We start from the raw sequence: 17955 nt of genomic DNA, 5'->3' as shown, positions 1-17955 counted from the left end.
GGTATCTCTACAATATTAAGTTTCAGTGTACCCAGAATCAAACTCCTGATCTTTACCCCAAATCTTCGTGCTCCATTTATGAGTTTTTCCCATTTTTGTTAAAAGCTACTCCATTCTTCCAGTTGTTCAGGCCAAAGACCTTGCCCCAGTAACAGAGCATCTAATAGCAGAGCAGAAATCAACATCTCAGTCTCCTGAGTTCTATTCCAATGATCTCCCTTCACCACCCTGCTTTAACACACACTATAGATATAGGCATGGTGAATGGATGACATGTGCTGCCACCATGGCATCCACACTTAGTTGCCTAGCACACACTGAGGTCCCTTCAGGGGTTTTTACTAACTCCCCTTCCTGACGTTCTCAGATGATCCATTTAATTGTATTTAGGATTGCTGCAAGAGTCTGCCTGTTTACTGGGGCTTTGGTAGGTTATGACGATAAGTGAAGGCTGGAAGGTAGAGTATAAAATCAATACTAGTAAAACAAATGAGTAAAAAACCACAGGGCAGCAAGACCCTGAGAGCAGGGAGAATGCTAGTATTCTGTTTTGAAAGGCACAGAGCCTTCTGGGAAAGGGACTGCATCTAACCTACAACGAAAAGCAAAGATTAAAACGCTTAAAAACATCATCCTCACCTCTGAGCTGACCCATCGCACAGAGTTTTCAGCTGGCCAGCCTATGCTGCCCTTGGTGCTCTCGGATTGACCCCTGCTAGAGCTGACTGACAGCAACTCCCCAAGATGAATGAAACCTGAAGCTTGTTCTTCAGGATTCTCCAGCCTCCACCACATACCACACACATACACACACATGCACGTGTACACACGCGTGCGCGCACGTGCGCGCGCAGAGCCACAGAAGTATGGTAGGGGGACTTGAAGCTAGGAAAGAACATAGCTGTAGCAACAGCATTTGGTTGCAAAAGAGGGGTTGTCACTATGCCCCACTCTTGCTGTGAGGCCTTAGATTTGTGTTCTAGCTGGTTTGTGTTGCCATTTTACCTGCTGTGCCTTTCAGCAATGGTAATTGCCCCTTCCCATAAGCCAAAGGCATACTCTGTTAGCGTTGGTAACAAAAGCTCTATAGTTGCAACTGCTGCAAATAATGAGAAAAAGAGATAGAGGATTGGACAAGGAAAGTAAGGACACTCTTTACAACCCTCTGTCTTGGTTTCTGACTAGGTTCTAAAGAAGCAAGACAGGATTGGCAAGACCTTCTGTCGGGCAGATGGCCTTGTTATATCACAGGCCAGAATGGTGAAACCACTGATTACTCAGTCTATTGGTTTGGAGTGCTGTATAGACCTGAGCCTGAATGAACGAATGAATTGTGAATAAATGAATGATAATTGAAACTTATCTTTCATTATTATTCAGTGACTTTAGCTAGCTCTACCCTAGGCATTTTTGGAGCTTGTATCCAAGAGAACAAGGTCTGGATCAGGAGCAGTGATATTTGAATTTGTTCAGTTTAATGGTTCATGGTGTCATCAAGTTGACTATCATCAGTTCAGATTTACTGTGCTTAAAGGACACAAAACGGATTTCCAAAGAACTTTGTCCTTGGAAGTGTACATTAAAACACCTGGCTTGGAAAACACCACTTGAAGGACAAAATGGCAACATCACCTTTGAACAAAAAGCCACGTGCCTACAGAGACCAAGAAGCCAAAGGGTAATTGAATTCTTGTTATTAAAGGTGGTACCTCCAATAATGCATGATCTCAACCCTTGGACTTAGCCAAAAAATGTCTAATAGCCTAATCTGTTTGATATGATGATACTCATGAAGATAACACTCTTCTTTTACATAGAATGCAGTACAAAGACAATTGTAGCCACTGTGAGCTGCAGGCAAGCTTTTCTGACAACCTGTCTAGTGGGCCCCATCCTGGAATGTTCCAGTCCTAACCACATCGCCTTCGGCCTAGCATCCCCCTGCCAAGCACCCATACTTATGGTAATGGAAAACAATAGGTGTAGGAGCTTAAGGTCCCCCAGACTGGCTGAGAAATCCAGAGGATTTCTTTTGCTTAGCCAAATAAGGCCACATTTGGAAAAAAATATCCAAAATGTGTGTTCTAGCAATATGCATTTGTAGCCAATAGAATTTCATTGAAAACAAGCATTGGGAATACAATGAAAGAGAAGAATGCAGGAACTAAAATCTTATTTCAGAAGTCTTTTTGTGCCAAAATATAAAGGTACAAAGTGATAATCCTTGCCCAATCATGCTGAGACCAAATTAGGAAGTTTTTCACTGATGTCCCACCCCCGCAATCTCTCCATTCTGATTTATTTTTCTCTTTTCACAGGTCCTCATAAAGCCCTATCACCTCCTATATCAGAGGAAAACAATCCATTCAAATCAAATACCCATTCAAATCAAATACCCATTCAAATCAAATACCCATTCAAATCAAAGTATTAGTCACTTAGCAATGTTACTTTGAGTAAAGCACTAGACATGGGACACGATGTAATTTTTTTTAAAGGCTAATGTGTGGTTAAATGGTCAGGTTGTATTACTTCAGATAGTAGACTTAGGTTGGAATCCCAGCTCTGCCACTTGCCAGCTGTATGACCTTGGACAAGTTACCTTGAGCCTCAGTTTCATCATCCATAAAATGGAGTTGATAATACCTAATTTGTAGGCTTGGTCTGAGGATTCAATGGAATCATTTACATAAACTACCTGGTGCAGAATAATCACTGACTACGTGATAGCTGCTATTGTTTGCATTTAAGAAGAGGAACACAGGGCTCTGGTAATATCATCATGGAAATTAGTGTTCAAGACCCTTGTCTCAGTCGTGAATTTGTCACAAATATGTAATAGAGTGCCAGTTTTGGACCCAGTGTCCTTAGCACCCTGAAATGGTAAAACGTTCCCCTTCACTGGAGGAAAGATCTTGCTTCTATTTTGTTTTCCATTATATCACCAGCAGAGTGCCAAGGCCATCATCATAATAAAAATAACAACATTAACAATAATAATGAAAAACATTTATTGAGGAATCATTAGGTGCCAGGCAAGCTCTTTATGTGTATTAACTTATTTAATCCTCACAACAACTCTATGAGGTAGGTACTATTATTATTCCCAATCTAAAAATAATGAAAAGAAGATACAGAGAGCTTAAGTAAGTTTACAGCAGTCTGTCTTCAGAGCCCATGCTCTTAACTACCATGTTATATCTGAGCTTAATAAATAAATGCTAAGTTAATTCATGGACTGTCATTAAACCCACCAATAAAAGAATATCATATATACCTTTTGTAACTTCTTTTTTTCCTTTCATGACTTCCCGATTAATGATAGCAAAATCAAGACTTTTTTCCTTCACTCTCTTCCTCCTCTCAAACATCACTCCCAAACAACAAGGAGAACAAGAAACAGAAACAATAAACCACCATATCTAATGGCACTAGAAGACAAGTATAATCTTGACCACAGAATATGAAGAGAGAAGGCTGCTACAGGAGTGGTAACTGATTTAGCAGAGTGGAGGGTGATTAAATCTAAGTATCTGAAGAGGGGAATATTGGTAAGCAGCAAGCACATTTGCTCCCTGTGAATCCTGGAAAGACTTAGGAATTAGAGGCACTATGTACAGAAGTGGAGGTTAGGCAGAGCACGAAAGAGGGATGGCTTTGGATGTCTGTGTAAGGAGCAGTTAGACTTCTGCCACCCCACTTGTACTAAGGAGAACCAGATCTCTGCAGGAAACAGGTTAAACTGATTCAGAGCAGCTCTAGAGCTGGGACACTTGACCCAAATGACAGTGAGAGTGAGGTGGGCCATAAAAAAAGAGCGATGAAGTTAAAGTCTTCATACTTAATGATGAGAATCCCAGTCTACTTCCCCCAACATGGCTCCTAGAATAGTGACAACCAGGATTACAACTCCCAGGAAGGAGGTTGAAACATTCTTCTCTGAAGAAAGTGACTGGCTCAAGAGGCAAGATCTACAGGTATTGGGGGAAAAAAAAATACAACAGCTGGCAAGCCAATTGCACTATACTAAAGCCTACAGGTCAACATAACCAACATGTACATACACTTTCAAATTCTCCTTTTAAAGCTTCACTCTTAAAAACATACAGATAGCCAGGATCATCAGACATTTAAGGAAAGCTTCCAAGATTAAATAGAAAGACCAAGACAAAGAAGCATGAAAAATTAGGAACTGAGGGAAACACAAAGAGCAGAAGAAAACTTCAAAGAAATTATAATGAATATCTTCAGAGAAATATGAGAAAATACCATATTCAAAAACAGGATGCTATAAAAATAGAATAATCAAACAACTATAATCAATTATTGCAACTTAAAAATATGATAGCAGCAAAATTTTTTTAATCAGTAAAAGTGTCAGAACACAAACTTGAGGGATTCTTCAAGGAAGAAAAGCTTAAAACAAAGATATGGGTGATACAAGAGAACTAATAATACAATTAAAAAATCAACCCAGGCAATCTTCTATCCAACTAATAATATTTTCAGAAAGAGCAAAGACAATGTTGTTGAGGAAATTATCAAAAAAAATAACATAAGAAAATTTTCTAGGCAGAATGAGCTTCTAGATTGAAAGGTCCCACCAAATACACAGCATAATACATGTCAAAGACCCAAACATAATCATGAAATTTCATTACTTCAGGAATAAAGAGTTAACCTTAAAAGTTTCCAAGGGAGATAAGGAGGAGTGAAAACAGGTTGCTTCAAAGGATCAGGAATAAGAAAGACATTGGAGTTCTCAACACCTACGGTGGAAATAAGAAGACAATGTGCCATGTCTTCAAAGTGCTAATAGAAAATAATTTTTAACCTAGATTTATATATTTAATCAAACTATCAATCAATAATGAAGCTAGAATAAAGACTCTCAGTGCAAAATTTCAAAAGTTTACCTCCTGTATACCTTTTTCAGAAGCTACTAAAGGATGCGCTCAACGAAAATGAGAGAGTAAACAAGAAAATGGGAGTCATGAGAGTCATGAATAGTGAATCCGGCACAGAAGAAAGAGAAAGCGAATTTCCAGGGTGATGAAAAGAGAGATCCTACCATAACAGCTGTACAGCAGCCTTAGGGAACAACAAGTTTAGATTGGAATAGGAGGACAGAGAGCCTCAGGAAAAACAAATGAAATTGATAAGGGATTTAACAGATTTTACTGTGTATAAAATTGTTTTCATGTTTTTGTTTTTTGTGGTTTTTTTTGCGGTACGCGGGCCTCTCACTGTTGTGGCCTCTCCTGTTGCGGAGCACAGGCTCTGGACACGCAGGCTCAGCGGCCATGGCTCACAGGCCCAGCCGCTCCGCGGCACGTGGGATCTTCCCGGACCAGGGCACGAACCCGTGTCCCCTGCATCGGCAGGCGGACTCTCAACCACTGCGCCACCAGGGAAGCCCTAGTTTTTTGTTTTTTATAATTTTTGAATGGGCAAGTGTATAAACTAAAAGAGGATGCAAACCACTTCTATAAGCAATATAGCCTATATATAGAAATTTCAATTCCACTGGAAGTTATCGGGCAAGGGAGAAATATAGCCATCTTTCTCATACATTTGTTTACTCATTTACAATCTCTCTTTCATTAGAATTTAAGCCCCATAAGAGCAGGAACAAGTGATATGCTAGTAAATGTTGGCAACAGCTCTATGAAAAAAACTCTTATTTGTAGCATTTACCAATTTCTGTGGTGTTAATGCTCTCAATGCCTGATTCAAGCTACCAACATGATGCCACTGAACACAGTGTTTGGCAAAGAGGCACACAATTAGCTTTTATGAACTGGCTCCAACACACTACTGACAAAAATCCTGTCTTGTTTACTGTTCTATCTGAAGTTCAGCATAGTACATGGCACATGGCAGGTGCTTAATACATAGTTGTTGATCTGTTGACTGAATAGGAAAAAACAACAGGAGCCAAGGGATAAGCAAACATTGAGCTACATAATTTGATCTGAGAAAATACCATTTGGAATTCTGAAAGTGAGATAATTTTGAAAGCTGGAACTATTGAGCGATTCTGTGCCAATAATCATAGAACTTCAAGAGAGCAGGAAGTTGAGGTCAGACTGTAACTTAGATGCTAGGTCACCATCAACCAATAAGGGTCATCCTGGCCCCAAAAAGAAAAGGTGGAAAGGAAGTAGCTATAAGCCAGGCACTCTGCTAGTCACTTCACACGTATTACTTTGTTTAATCTTCACAATAATCCTAGAAGCTGTAGATCACTAACCCACTTTACAGATGGTAAAATTGAGACTCAAAAATCTAAGTAACTTGCCCAAGGACACGCAGCTAGTAAGAGTGAGAGCTGAGATTTAAACCCGAGTTTGTCTAACTCCTTATCATATGTTCTTTCTGCTATACTAGCTCCCTTCAAAAATACCTTTTAGCAAGGTAATTTAGGAAAAAAGGGGGTTTTGTTTATCAGAGATGTGAAAATAATTGTCTCACTCTTTTATCATTCTTTGGTTATGAAAGTAAAGCCAAGGCACGTGCAAAGTGGGGGTGGAAATGTATCCAAAAAAGCTTTTTTTTTAATAAGCTTTACAGTCTTTGTTTTCACTTTCTCTATTTTTTTGTCTAAAGTAGCGTACAAGCTGCCTAGCAACCACACTAATGGCGTCTTTTTTTACCTTAATTACCTTATGTTTTCCACAAGCTCGAAGAGATTGGATCAAACATTAAGAGTAGAAGGTCTGAATTTTTTTTATCAAAATATCTGCTCATACATATGATACACACACACACACACACACACACACACACACACACACACACACACCTTTCTATTTCCCTCAATCCTGTGATTAAAGTAAAAAGATGACTTAGTCCTGTATCTATGTGATGCGCTATCATTGGATAAAAAGTACAAAAATTCACCATATGATTGCTTGCTTATAAATACACCAAACAACTGGTTTGAGCAATCATTCTTAGCAGTTTGAGGGATTCTTGCCTTTCTTGACCAAATCAATGAATTGTTTTCAATTAAACATGTGTGTGTCTCCTAAAAGAAAGATTTATTACAAACATATCTGTGGCAATAAAGTTTAAATCCAACACTGTTAATATCTCTGCTGGTCACTTTTTTTATTAGAACAAGAATCTGCAAAATCTTTGTTATCAATACTCAGGACAGAAAGAGATAAGAAAACCTAAGTTTCATCTGAATCATTTATTCAGATAGAGAGGCAGTGCACAGGATAAAGGAATAAATAGTATACAAAAAGGAGAAGATCATGGAGAATGTGAGAGTTGGGTACAACCACCAGCCTACCTGATAGCCTTCTTCCTTGCTAATGGAATTTCAATTTTTTGCACACTTTTCCAGCAGCCATAGAGTCAGTCACGATGATCTCATTCCTCTTTCTAAATTATTAGTTTGGGTATGGGTATGGGACACAATTGTGACCAGGAAAGTGTGGGGAGAAGTCTGCTTGAGGAGCATTTGGGCAAGATTTCGTCACTCTTAAAAAGAGACACAAGAGAGGGACATTCCCCATTTTTGTCTGTAGACAGTTGCACTTGGACATGATGTCTGGAACTGTAGCAGTCATCTTGGGACCAGGAGAAGACCCAGATCATGAGGGCAATTTAGCATGCTATCATTATAAACTGGAAAGATGAAAAGAACCTGATTCACTGATAACATCAATGAGAGGCTGAATTAACTGACCCTAAAGCCCCCATATCTTCCAGTTTTGAACAAAAAACAACTACTTGGGCCATTTTGTGTTGAGCTGCCTCTTAGTTACAGCCAGAGCATTATAACTAATACATTATAACTAATGTATTAGTTATAACAGAGCATTATAACTAATACAATATGTTAGCAAATGCTAGAATTTTTAAACTTATTGATGGGCCATTCTGAAAATGACTGCCTTCTACATCTGGCCTCTAACCTATAAAAACCCTCTCTGTATTTTTTCTAATCTAACTATCTTTGGCCTTCCCCTCTTCCTCTCATATTCCTTGTCTCTTTTGTATTTTTCCCTCTTTGTTTTTGTCTTTTGTCCATTTTTGGGTCCATTTTACTCTTGTCCATTCATTTCCTTGCTTTCATCCTGTCCCCACTGCTTTTCCTTCCACTAGTCCTCAAATGGCTGTGATTTGATCTGAAATACGTTTATACATATATTCATCTATACATACATAAATATTATTTCTCGTATATTATTAGGGAGGAATTCTTCCCCATTCCAAATGATTCCTTTCATATAGAGATAGCTCTACTAACAAAAAACACCTGACCTCTTCAACCCCTTACTCATTCCTTCCCACAAAGGAGTGACTTAATCTGACTGGTTAGTTTGGAAGGAAAACTAAACATGTGTAGCCCAAGCCTTCCTAACTTCTTTCTCTTGGGAGTAAGCGCCACTATGCTCTTTCAGGCTGGACGTTTTACAAGAGGCATGTCCTCACGGGGCAGAAATATAGGGGTCCAGCAATGCTGGTAACTAGATGGAGAAGTCTGATCAACCCCTAGATTCAATACTGGGAAACTCAAATGCATGTAGACAGAAGCCGCATTCTCCAGCACCAGCTTTATCAATAATAATGGTAATATCTTCCTATATACCAGCTCTCCTATTGTTGAATTGGTTCCAAACTCGGGTGAGAAACAAGATTTCTTTTTACTAGGCCCCCTTGAACGGCCCTAGTATATATTAAACTTTTGTTTCCCTGTTCTGAAACACATTTTATTTCTTCTTCATGGCTGTATATGTTATCATTGCAGGTTGCTTGAAGATTTAAAAACAAAACCTCCAATAATGTATCTTTGTTTTATAAATGTTTTCTGCAAACAAAAGGTGTTTTAAATTTGTGTGTGGTTGCCTGCTGTTGACTGAGTTTCCTATGGAATAGAGGCACTTGATAGGAAAAATATTTACCTTCCTGATTTTTGAGGTTTTCTGTTCATGATTAACTTGTGAATCTGCACTTACTTGATCTGACTCCAGCTTCTCAGGAATTTCACCTCTAGCTGCTGCCTCCATAAACGCTTGATAGAAGGTCTTTTCTTGGGACTCCACTGTAATGGTCAACACAGCATCATAGGCTTCCCGGAGTTTTGGATTGTTCCTTAGAACCTGGTAGGGGGTATGCTTATAAGGTAAACTGTAGAGCAGGGCGTCATAGGGAACAAAGACATAGGTTCCATCAGTCATTTTCAGATCGTGAGCCCATTCCAAGAGATGCGTCTGAGTCTCTCCCCCAATCAAGGTCGAATGCATACACATGATGATTACTGAAACCGACAAAGCAGGGAGGTTATGGTGGCAATATGTTAGTAAAATATAGTACCAAAAACTACAGACTGGGAGAAACAAATAATTGTATTATAACCAATTTGTAAATGATATCTACCTTATGTCTTTAGATGAACAAGATGTTGAAACCCTGAGTTGAGGCTGAGGTATTTCAGGGACTCTAATTAGGCAATAGGGAAAAATCAGACACGTCTACGGGCTGCAGAGACTGGTACTAGACTGAAATAAACAAATATAGCAAGTGGGAGGTAGCATAATGAAGAGGCTTTGGAGTTGGAAAACCTAGGTTTATATCCTAACATCACCAGTTACTAGCTGTATACCCTTAGGTAAATTACTTAACCTCTCTCTGCCTCATTCATAAAATGGAGATAGTAAATATGTACTTCGTGGGGTGGTAGTGATGACTGAAGGGGGAATACATACAATGGGCTTAGCACACAGCGCTCAATAAATGGTAGCTATTATTATACCTAAGAATAAGAAGGCTAGAGGGAGAAGATGGGTGATATTCCCATAGCCACTGTTGCTTTTTATTGCCTACCTCCTACAGACATACATTCTAACAGATGTTGACCAACTGTTCCCACCCTTACCAAGGCCATTATAGACAATGAATGGTACTAACTCACACTCTGCTATAAATGCTACTAATATTACGGGTGATATGTTCAATTTTAAAAAATCCAACTTCCCTATCATTGGAATTACTTTGCACTCACTTTAATTCTTCCTAGACTTATGAAACTATGTTGTTTGGCAAGGCTATGCTAGAATAGAGTGGATTAGTGGAGGCCACGGTTGAAGAGTGGCAGCTAGACCATGAGACTGAAAGTCTTGTATCCAATTTCGCCCTTGGCATGCTAAATGAGTTTAGTTTAAGCCCACTTGTGCTTCACTGCCCACATCTTTAAAATGTAGATGCCAATGCATTTCACAGGTACATTGAGTAGTTTAATTAGATAATGCCTGGCAAGTATTCTGAGCTCCTTGAAGAAAGGCAAAGACCCTACTGCCTTTGGTAACTATTAATTATACATGCTTACATGGAACCTTTAATCTCAGGAACTGAGTATGCTTAAACTACGTTCAATGACTGGTCTTTGGTATTTACGTATTGCCTCATCTATTTTCAAAAACCTTCTTTGCACTTGTTAGATACCCTCAGAAAATTTCCCCTCTGAGCCAGAGATGGTACCCTTCATTTTTTAAGGTGTACCTAGTAAGTTATGAAGTGGATTTAGATACCAAACACACACACCATAAGTTGAGTTTTCAAATGACCATTAGCTCCTTCAATATAATTACCCTGAGAGGTTCTACACGTATTCTGATGCGCAAACCTTCCTTTGAATACTCTAGGGATATCTTTGGAGCTAGTTCTTGAGCCCTTGTTCATCATCACACATTGTATGATGGGAAAATGGAGTGACAGAGAGGTCCAACAAGGCAATGATTGGATTTAGAAAGAGAAACTAGAACCGAAGGCCCCTAACTCCCTAAGTTTGGCTACATCATTAAACATGAATCACTTTGGTCAAATTAATTCAGTAACATGTCCATTGAGGGGAAAAACTGAGTTTAGTCAGGTGCTTCGGGGAGCTGGTCAGTTCTTCCAACAGTATCCTTGGCAAGCGGGTCAGTATTGGGATCTTCTACAAAAACAGAGATTAGATTATGAGACCAAGGTTACCCAATAGAGATAAAATTCATTTAATTAACTTAAAGGAATATTAAAATTACTCCCCTGGATGGGAAATTACTCCCCTGGATGGGAAATAGAACTAAGTGCTTTGTGTTGGTTGAAATACAGCAAATATTTTAACATATACTACGTGTATTGGGCGCTGCGGTGTGCCAGTCAGATGCAACCCTCAGGAAGGAAGCATTCATTCTCCTAGCTGCTGGGAGTGTTTGGAGATAATAGCTGATACCTCTCAGGGAATTGCCCTCAGCCGAGGAGAACCACCCTAGTGTGTGGGGAGCTGGCTTGTGCTGGTTCACAAAAGACTATGGTTACATTTTCAGGGATATTATGAACTAGTTAATGTCATGTTGGTAGCTTGAAATTGGCCATGGTGGGTGTTATAACACCATGGAAATTAGCAAATGCTACAGATCAGGGCTTTCCCCTCCTCCCCCGATAAACTGGCTATTAAACCATTATTATCACATTGCACCCCTTTCTCTGTATCTGCCTGTACCCAATGACTGGTCAATATGGAGGCATAAAGGCCAACACTCCTTAATTCTGGACAACACTGAAGGGCCACCCCAGCTCCAGAGCTCCCACAGGGACTGGCTGGGACCTTTGTTGTGACTGCATGACAGTTTAATTTTTCCAATCCTACTGCTGCCTCTCCTTCACAAGTGTTATCCTTGAAAGCATTCCCCCAATAAGCTTCCTGCACACAGATCTCCATCTGCCATTCTTTTTACTAGGGTACCAACTTGTGACACTGGTTTAGAGCCCCACTGTACCCTGAACTGACTTCTGTCATGGCAGTTACAAGATTCATTGCCCTTATTTATTTATGTCAGCCTCTACTATGAAACCATGAGTTCCTTGAAGTCAAAAACTGTATTTTATTTCTGTTTCCTGGTACATATTATATACCCAGTGAACAATGAATGTTTGAAAAAATTTCAGAAGGAGAAGTTTTGTATCTGGGTATCTTTCGTGGGTTCCTTGAGATGCGAGACATGGGCATTTTGGGTTGCTAGCATGGAGGAACAATTCGAAGGGATATTTGCTGGGCAGGTAGATAATAACATGCCTGTGTTTAATGTTTAGTGTCATTAACTGTGCTCAAGACCTTACCCTCCCGTTAATTTTCCTTTCATTGGCCCACACAGAGGACATTTTAGGCAGAGTCAGAATTTTTATTACTGTAAAGACCCTTTGAGACCATCTAGCCTGTCTTACTCCCCCATTATTTTACAGATGATGAAATGGAAGCTTCGAGGGAATGATCACAAGCTACTCTATTTTTTGCAAGGTAAGACTTTTCCATCGAACACGATTAAAACAGAAAGCATAAATACTGAATTCAAACAGCACCATCTTAATTTAATAGATTGAGTGCTTTGTCAATAGGGATTTGTAGATGCATCTGTTCTACATGATTATTTTACTAAATAGCTTTATTATCTCAAAATGACATTCATTAAAATGGGATTTTACCTGTAAGTTGTCAGGAAAGGATTAGTGGACAGAAACCGTAAATCCTTGACAAGACCTGGGTCAACAGGTGATCACTGAGTAACATTAATTTGTAAGTTTCCATCCTGATTGTTAACAGTCAAGCCACTCTATAGCCTAAACAAGGACCAGGAGATACATCCTGCTGAGATCCCATCTCACTAGGATATGATATTAGCACTTTCTCTGAGCCACCTGAGCCCCAACTGAGTTGTCTAGTAGCTATGTCTTCATACTGTGGTACCCACTATGGCAGGCTGCTCAGGACCCTCCCTTTCACCCTCAATGCTAGCAGCAGGAAATGTCTAACTCTAGGAGAAGCCAATTCCCAAGTCACTCAATTCCTACCTCTCTTCCTATATTGAAATACTCTATCCAATACTTCCTCGAGGTGGAGGAACTATGTTTCTCCAAAAGCAAATTTTATTTCTCCCAGATTACTGGCTATGGAGTGCTTCGTGGAGGAACCTGAGCCCAGTCTCACACCTTGTGAGATGAAGATGGTTTCACTAGCTATTGCTGAAGAAGTTCTTAGGAGTCATATTCATATTGTGAGCCCACAATACTGCTCCCAATCCCCAGAAACCCTCCATTCTATTGTCCTTAATTTTCATTTTAACCCTTTTGCGACATTTCCTACCACTAACCTTCATTTTAACCTATTTTGTGTTAACAAGTGTTGAGAGATGGGAGAGTAAGCAGGTCAGAGGAGGAGGGGGGCATACAGTGTGATTTATCCCAGGTCTCACATTCCCCCAGGATTCAGCCCCATCTGGCCACACTCTGAAACAAGTAGAGTCACACCTTCCTCCCCTCAGTTCTCCCCCATGCACTCTATAAAATGGATACATAAAAAGAGGGAGGGAGGCTCTGGAATCTGCATGTTTCCCAACCACCGCCCAAAGTGTGATTCAGTGCAGGAGGCCCTCAAACCACACTTTAAGAACACTGTAGTACACGATGTGTGGCTATTTCTATCGACTGAGGACACTGCACACATTTTTGGCCTTAAGTCCTGAGACCACCACTTAACTTACCTGCCACCAGTGTCAAACTGGTCCAAGTAGCTCAGCATGCTGTCAGACACATATTACATTCAATGGCCATTCTGTCTGCATCAGATCGTGTTTTTTCTTACCCAGTAAAACTGTTATTACAAGTACTTTTATCGCCTTCACATTGCTGCCCAGCTTATGCTTTTAATATTTCTCCATACTTTGCAACGTATGTTTTCTTCAGCTTTTCCTAAATTGCTACGCAGGTAAGGCCTCCTAAACGCAGGAAGCCTAGATGTTTAGAGATTTCCTCCTGGGCTGGGTCTTCAGTAAATATATCATTACTGATAGTGGACCCATTCAAGAGAGCAAGTTGTCCTTTCACCATTTACATTTACTTACATTTATCTATACCAAACTGTATACCAAATTCCCTATCATCACTAAGGCTCTTGGCCATAGTATTACAGTATCACTATTCTTACTACTGTAGGAAAACTGGGGCGATACTTGTTACCTTGGGGCACTTAAAAGAATTTCATCAGTGGGCCCAAAAGTTAAGAGAGAAAAATGGAAGGGCTAAATTATACACCATGGAACACAGGGTGTCAAGTGAGTAAGCTTTAGGGGCATCCCTCAAGTGGACAGGAGGCAGGAGAGCATGTCTTTCATTAAACCAGTGATTCTCAAAGTATGATCCCTGGACCAGCAACATCAGCACCACCTTGAACTGGTTAGAAATGCAGATTCTGGTACCCTATCCCAGCCCTCCTGAGTCAGAAACTCTGGAGGAGGGACGCAAGCCCCCCAGGGGATTCCGGTCACACTTAGGTTTGAGAGGCACTGCTTTAGATCAACCTGAATACATATCCTAGTTTTCCCACTCACTAGCTGTGTGACATTAAGCAAGTTATTTAACCTCTCTCAGCCTCCAAAGTCTCATTCGTGAAGTGCATTAAATAGTAATTGGCCTTACTTTATAGGGAGGTTGCAAGAATTGAATGAGATGGTCCATATAAAACCCTTGCAAAATGACTAGCATATAACAAATTCTCAATAAATATTAGCTATTATCATTGCTATTATTATTATTGGTTTTTTTTTTTTATGTCAAGAATCTTCAATAGATGGAAGAGGCCAGCCAGGTCCCTGACAATGAGGTAGTAATAAAGTATCTGACTTTGGAAGAACAAGAGGGAAGAGATATGGGAACATATGTATATGTATAACTGATTCACTTGGTTATAAAGCAGAAACTAACACTCCATTGTAAAGCAATTATACTCCAATAAAGATGTTTAAAAAAAAAAAAACAAGAGAGAAGGACATTCTGACTGTGTCCTAGTTACTGAACATCATACTGTAATGAAGCATTCCCAATTTGGAAGGATTTAAAGAAATCCCCAAATGGTTCAACAACCTTGTAAACCCACATTGAAAGGATTTCACAAGCAGCCAAGCATTGATAGGCAAAAAGGTGAGGAGAAGGGAGGAGGGCTCGAAATAGCCATTTGAAAAGTTCTCTAAAGAGCTTTTTAGCGGGGCCTCCTGCTAGTCTTTGTTGAGAATTAGCAAAAGAACTTCTGGGTAATTGCAGTCCCTCAGGTGCTCTGCCTGGTGAGTGATGCTCTTTTGTGCCATTGGAGCAAAATCTCCAACAGGACTCATGGTTTAAGGAGCAGAGAGTGAACTGAATTTTGGCCCTCAAACCCACTCAGCTAGATTCCCTTGGGCAGGGAAAGCCACACACAGCAGCCCTGCCTGTAAGCTGAGGCCTTTGTCCTTGATTAATATCTCTCCTATATGACTTTGTCAGACACAAAGTTAATTGGTAATTGCCTCTGAAGCTTAAAAGAAGTGAGCTGACAATCTGGGAGAGGCTGAATCCCGAATCCCCCCTTCTCTGGGACTTCATTTACCCCATTCTTTGGTGTTAATAATGCGTACACCTACCTACTTGTTATGTGAGATTCACAGCTGTTGTAAAACTTGGAAGAAAATACCTTGCTCCTGGATAACCCTGAGGATTAAATGACATTATCTATATGCAAATACCTTGTAAACTGTAGAGAGCTGTTCACATGTAAAGTGGTATTATGGTTGCTTTCATTGTCTCAATGGCAGCCTCTAGTAACACCCCTGCTGTTTCCCTTCCCAAGAGCCCACAACCATTATTATTGTTATGATCATCTTTACTATTAAATTTTATCGTTGTCCTGCTGTTGTGTAAGCAAAATTTAGACCAGTTTCTGAGAAAGACATTCCTTCTGATTCCAGTAATGTGCCAGTGATAATTGGAAACATAAATTTACGAGGAAGAGAAGTGGCATAGCAGCTCTACCCTCCCTCCCCAACACTATCTCTCACTGCCGCCACCACTGCCACTGCCACATGGGGCTTTGGTCACTGTTATAGTGAGTAGGTCAGACAAAACCAGTCTTCCAGCTATTTCCATTACTTCCAAATATTGCCTGTCCTCTCCAGAGGGATCCCTTTCCACTATATTTTGTACATCACAAAAGGTCCTTCTCTGAAGGTTTACTTGGGGGTCCACAGTGTTAAGAAGTAGTCTCATACCCAGCAAAATAAGGAAGAGGCCAGGCACTGCCTTCCTCAGCCCTTCTCAGCTGAGGTCACCACAAAAACCTCAGTGCTCTTTCAGTCCCAATAGTCAACAGCTAGGAATACTTTCACAGGCTCAGCCCTACCAGTTGAAAGGGGCTAGAAGATCAGCTAGAGATTTGATCTAGTAGATGCTGGATATGGTGTATTGTAACCGTCCTTACTGCTCAGTTGGCGCAATCCATACTCATTAACTTCTAGCTCAGTTTCTCACCAGATCTCCCATTCTCTGATTGGACTGGAGATGTGCCCTGAACCCTAGGCCTCGTGGCTAAAGTCCTGATACTCTATTTATATTCATACTCTGAATCATGCTCCTATTAGCTGGGGCACTAGTCTCAATGGATGATCAAGTGGACAACAAGCTTACCTTACTTTAAGACTCACTCCCCTTCTGCAAGTCCTCCTGTCATATCGCACCCATCACTTGGAGTGCCCTCAGATACCAAAAACTAGCTGTGCCAAGTGTGAGTACCACGCACGCTTTTGGACAGTGCACACTCAGGTGCCCGAGGTCCTACTCAGGCCGCAGCTCAGCCAACGGCTCAGTTTCCCTGCATCCGCCCCAACCTACCCACGTTCTGATTCATAACACTGAGTTCCCAGCACACCTCACCTGAGTCTGCCTATGTTTTGTCAGAAACCCGGGGCAAAATCTTGGAGAGCAGAGCTTTGTCTTCACTCCCTTTTATCTCCCTTTCTGAGTCCCTACTGCGCTTTCTGCTGCTTTTCTCCCTACCCAGGGTCTTTCTTTGCTGCATAACCACATACCTCCCTCTCTAGGCTTCCAGCCTCCTACCCCCTTACCCCCATCTTAAAATTTTCATTCCCTTAGCGAGCTGATCCACACTGCTATACAGAAAGCAATCTGATTAAACAAAGTCATATTAAGACAAAAATTTGTCTGGTAACTTAAAGTAGGGAACATTTATTTGCATTTTCTTGAACTTGAAGCAGTGGTTCTTGACTCTGGCTACATTTTACAAGCACCTGGGAAGCTCTTTAAAATACCTTTGCTGGGGCCTCACCACAGACCATCAGAATGTCTGGAGGTGGTACTCTGGCCCCAATCATTTTGAAAAGATATCCAGGTATTTCCAGTGTGCGGCCAGAGTAAGAACCATTGACCTAGAGGAATGCGTCTCTAATAGTACGGCGATAATATGTACATTTGCTACCTCCCTGCCTCAAAAGAATTGTGGGTGGTAAACACTCAATCCTAACTTCTCTCAGTCTGACAACCCAAAGAGCTCCGGGGCCTGGATTTATTTAACATTTCATGGTAGAGGTCAAAATGTCATTTCAAAGAGTATACTATTTAGAATGGGTGGGATGTGAAACACTCATGGAATGTAAACTTGCAGGAGACACTGGGCTTCATGAAGATTTGTAACATAAAGTTATGATATTAAGTATGTTAGCCTGTTTCTGGCATGATTCCTCCCTGGAAATGGTTGTATATCTTTAAAAATAATTCTGTGCTCTGCTTTGAAAGAATCAAGCTCTATTATGAAGTAATCAGAGCCACACTGATTGCTTAACATTTATAGGATCTTGTAGACTGGAGCTGGAAGCAGACTACTATAGTTCCTGGAACTAAAAATTCTTGCCCTCATCCTCCCATAATGATCATAATTAAGGTCCAATACTGGAGACACTTGAAACTTAAAATGGGCTCCTGGGTATAGGCCAGCCCTAAGCTGGACCATTCTCTAACAAGTCCATTGCTGTGTTAAGGAAATGACTGGGACCAGGACTAATCCTAGAAGTAATCAGTTTGACAAGTAGTTTCTGAGCTATCTGTCCTAAAGCGATGGAGTGACTGCAAGAGAGGATGAGC

The 17955-nt window shown here is 40.5% G+C and overlaps 1 protein-coding gene across 1 annotated transcript in view; it reads right to left on the bottom strand.

Annotated features, from left to right (window-relative positions):
- GUCY2F (guanylate cyclase 2F, retinal) overlaps positions 1–17955 on the bottom strand; it is a 98750-nt gene that overhangs the window by 60652 nt on the left and 20143 nt on the right. Inside the window, exon 3 of the mRNA XM_060137287.1 lies at positions 8973–9274. Coding sequence (XP_059993270.1) covers positions 8973–9274 — 302 coding nt within the window. The remainder of the gene's footprint in view (positions 1–8972; positions 9275–17955) is intronic.

Source organism: Lagenorhynchus albirostris, chromosome X, assembly GCF_949774975.1.
Source record: "Lagenorhynchus albirostris chromosome X, mLagAlb1.1, whole genome shotgun sequence".
In the NCBI taxonomy this organism is placed as follows: Eukaryota; Metazoa; Chordata; class Mammalia; order Artiodactyla; family Delphinidae; genus Lagenorhynchus; species Lagenorhynchus albirostris.
Note: the sequence above shows the minus strand (reverse complement) of the source record. Positions and strands in the feature narration are given on the sequence as shown.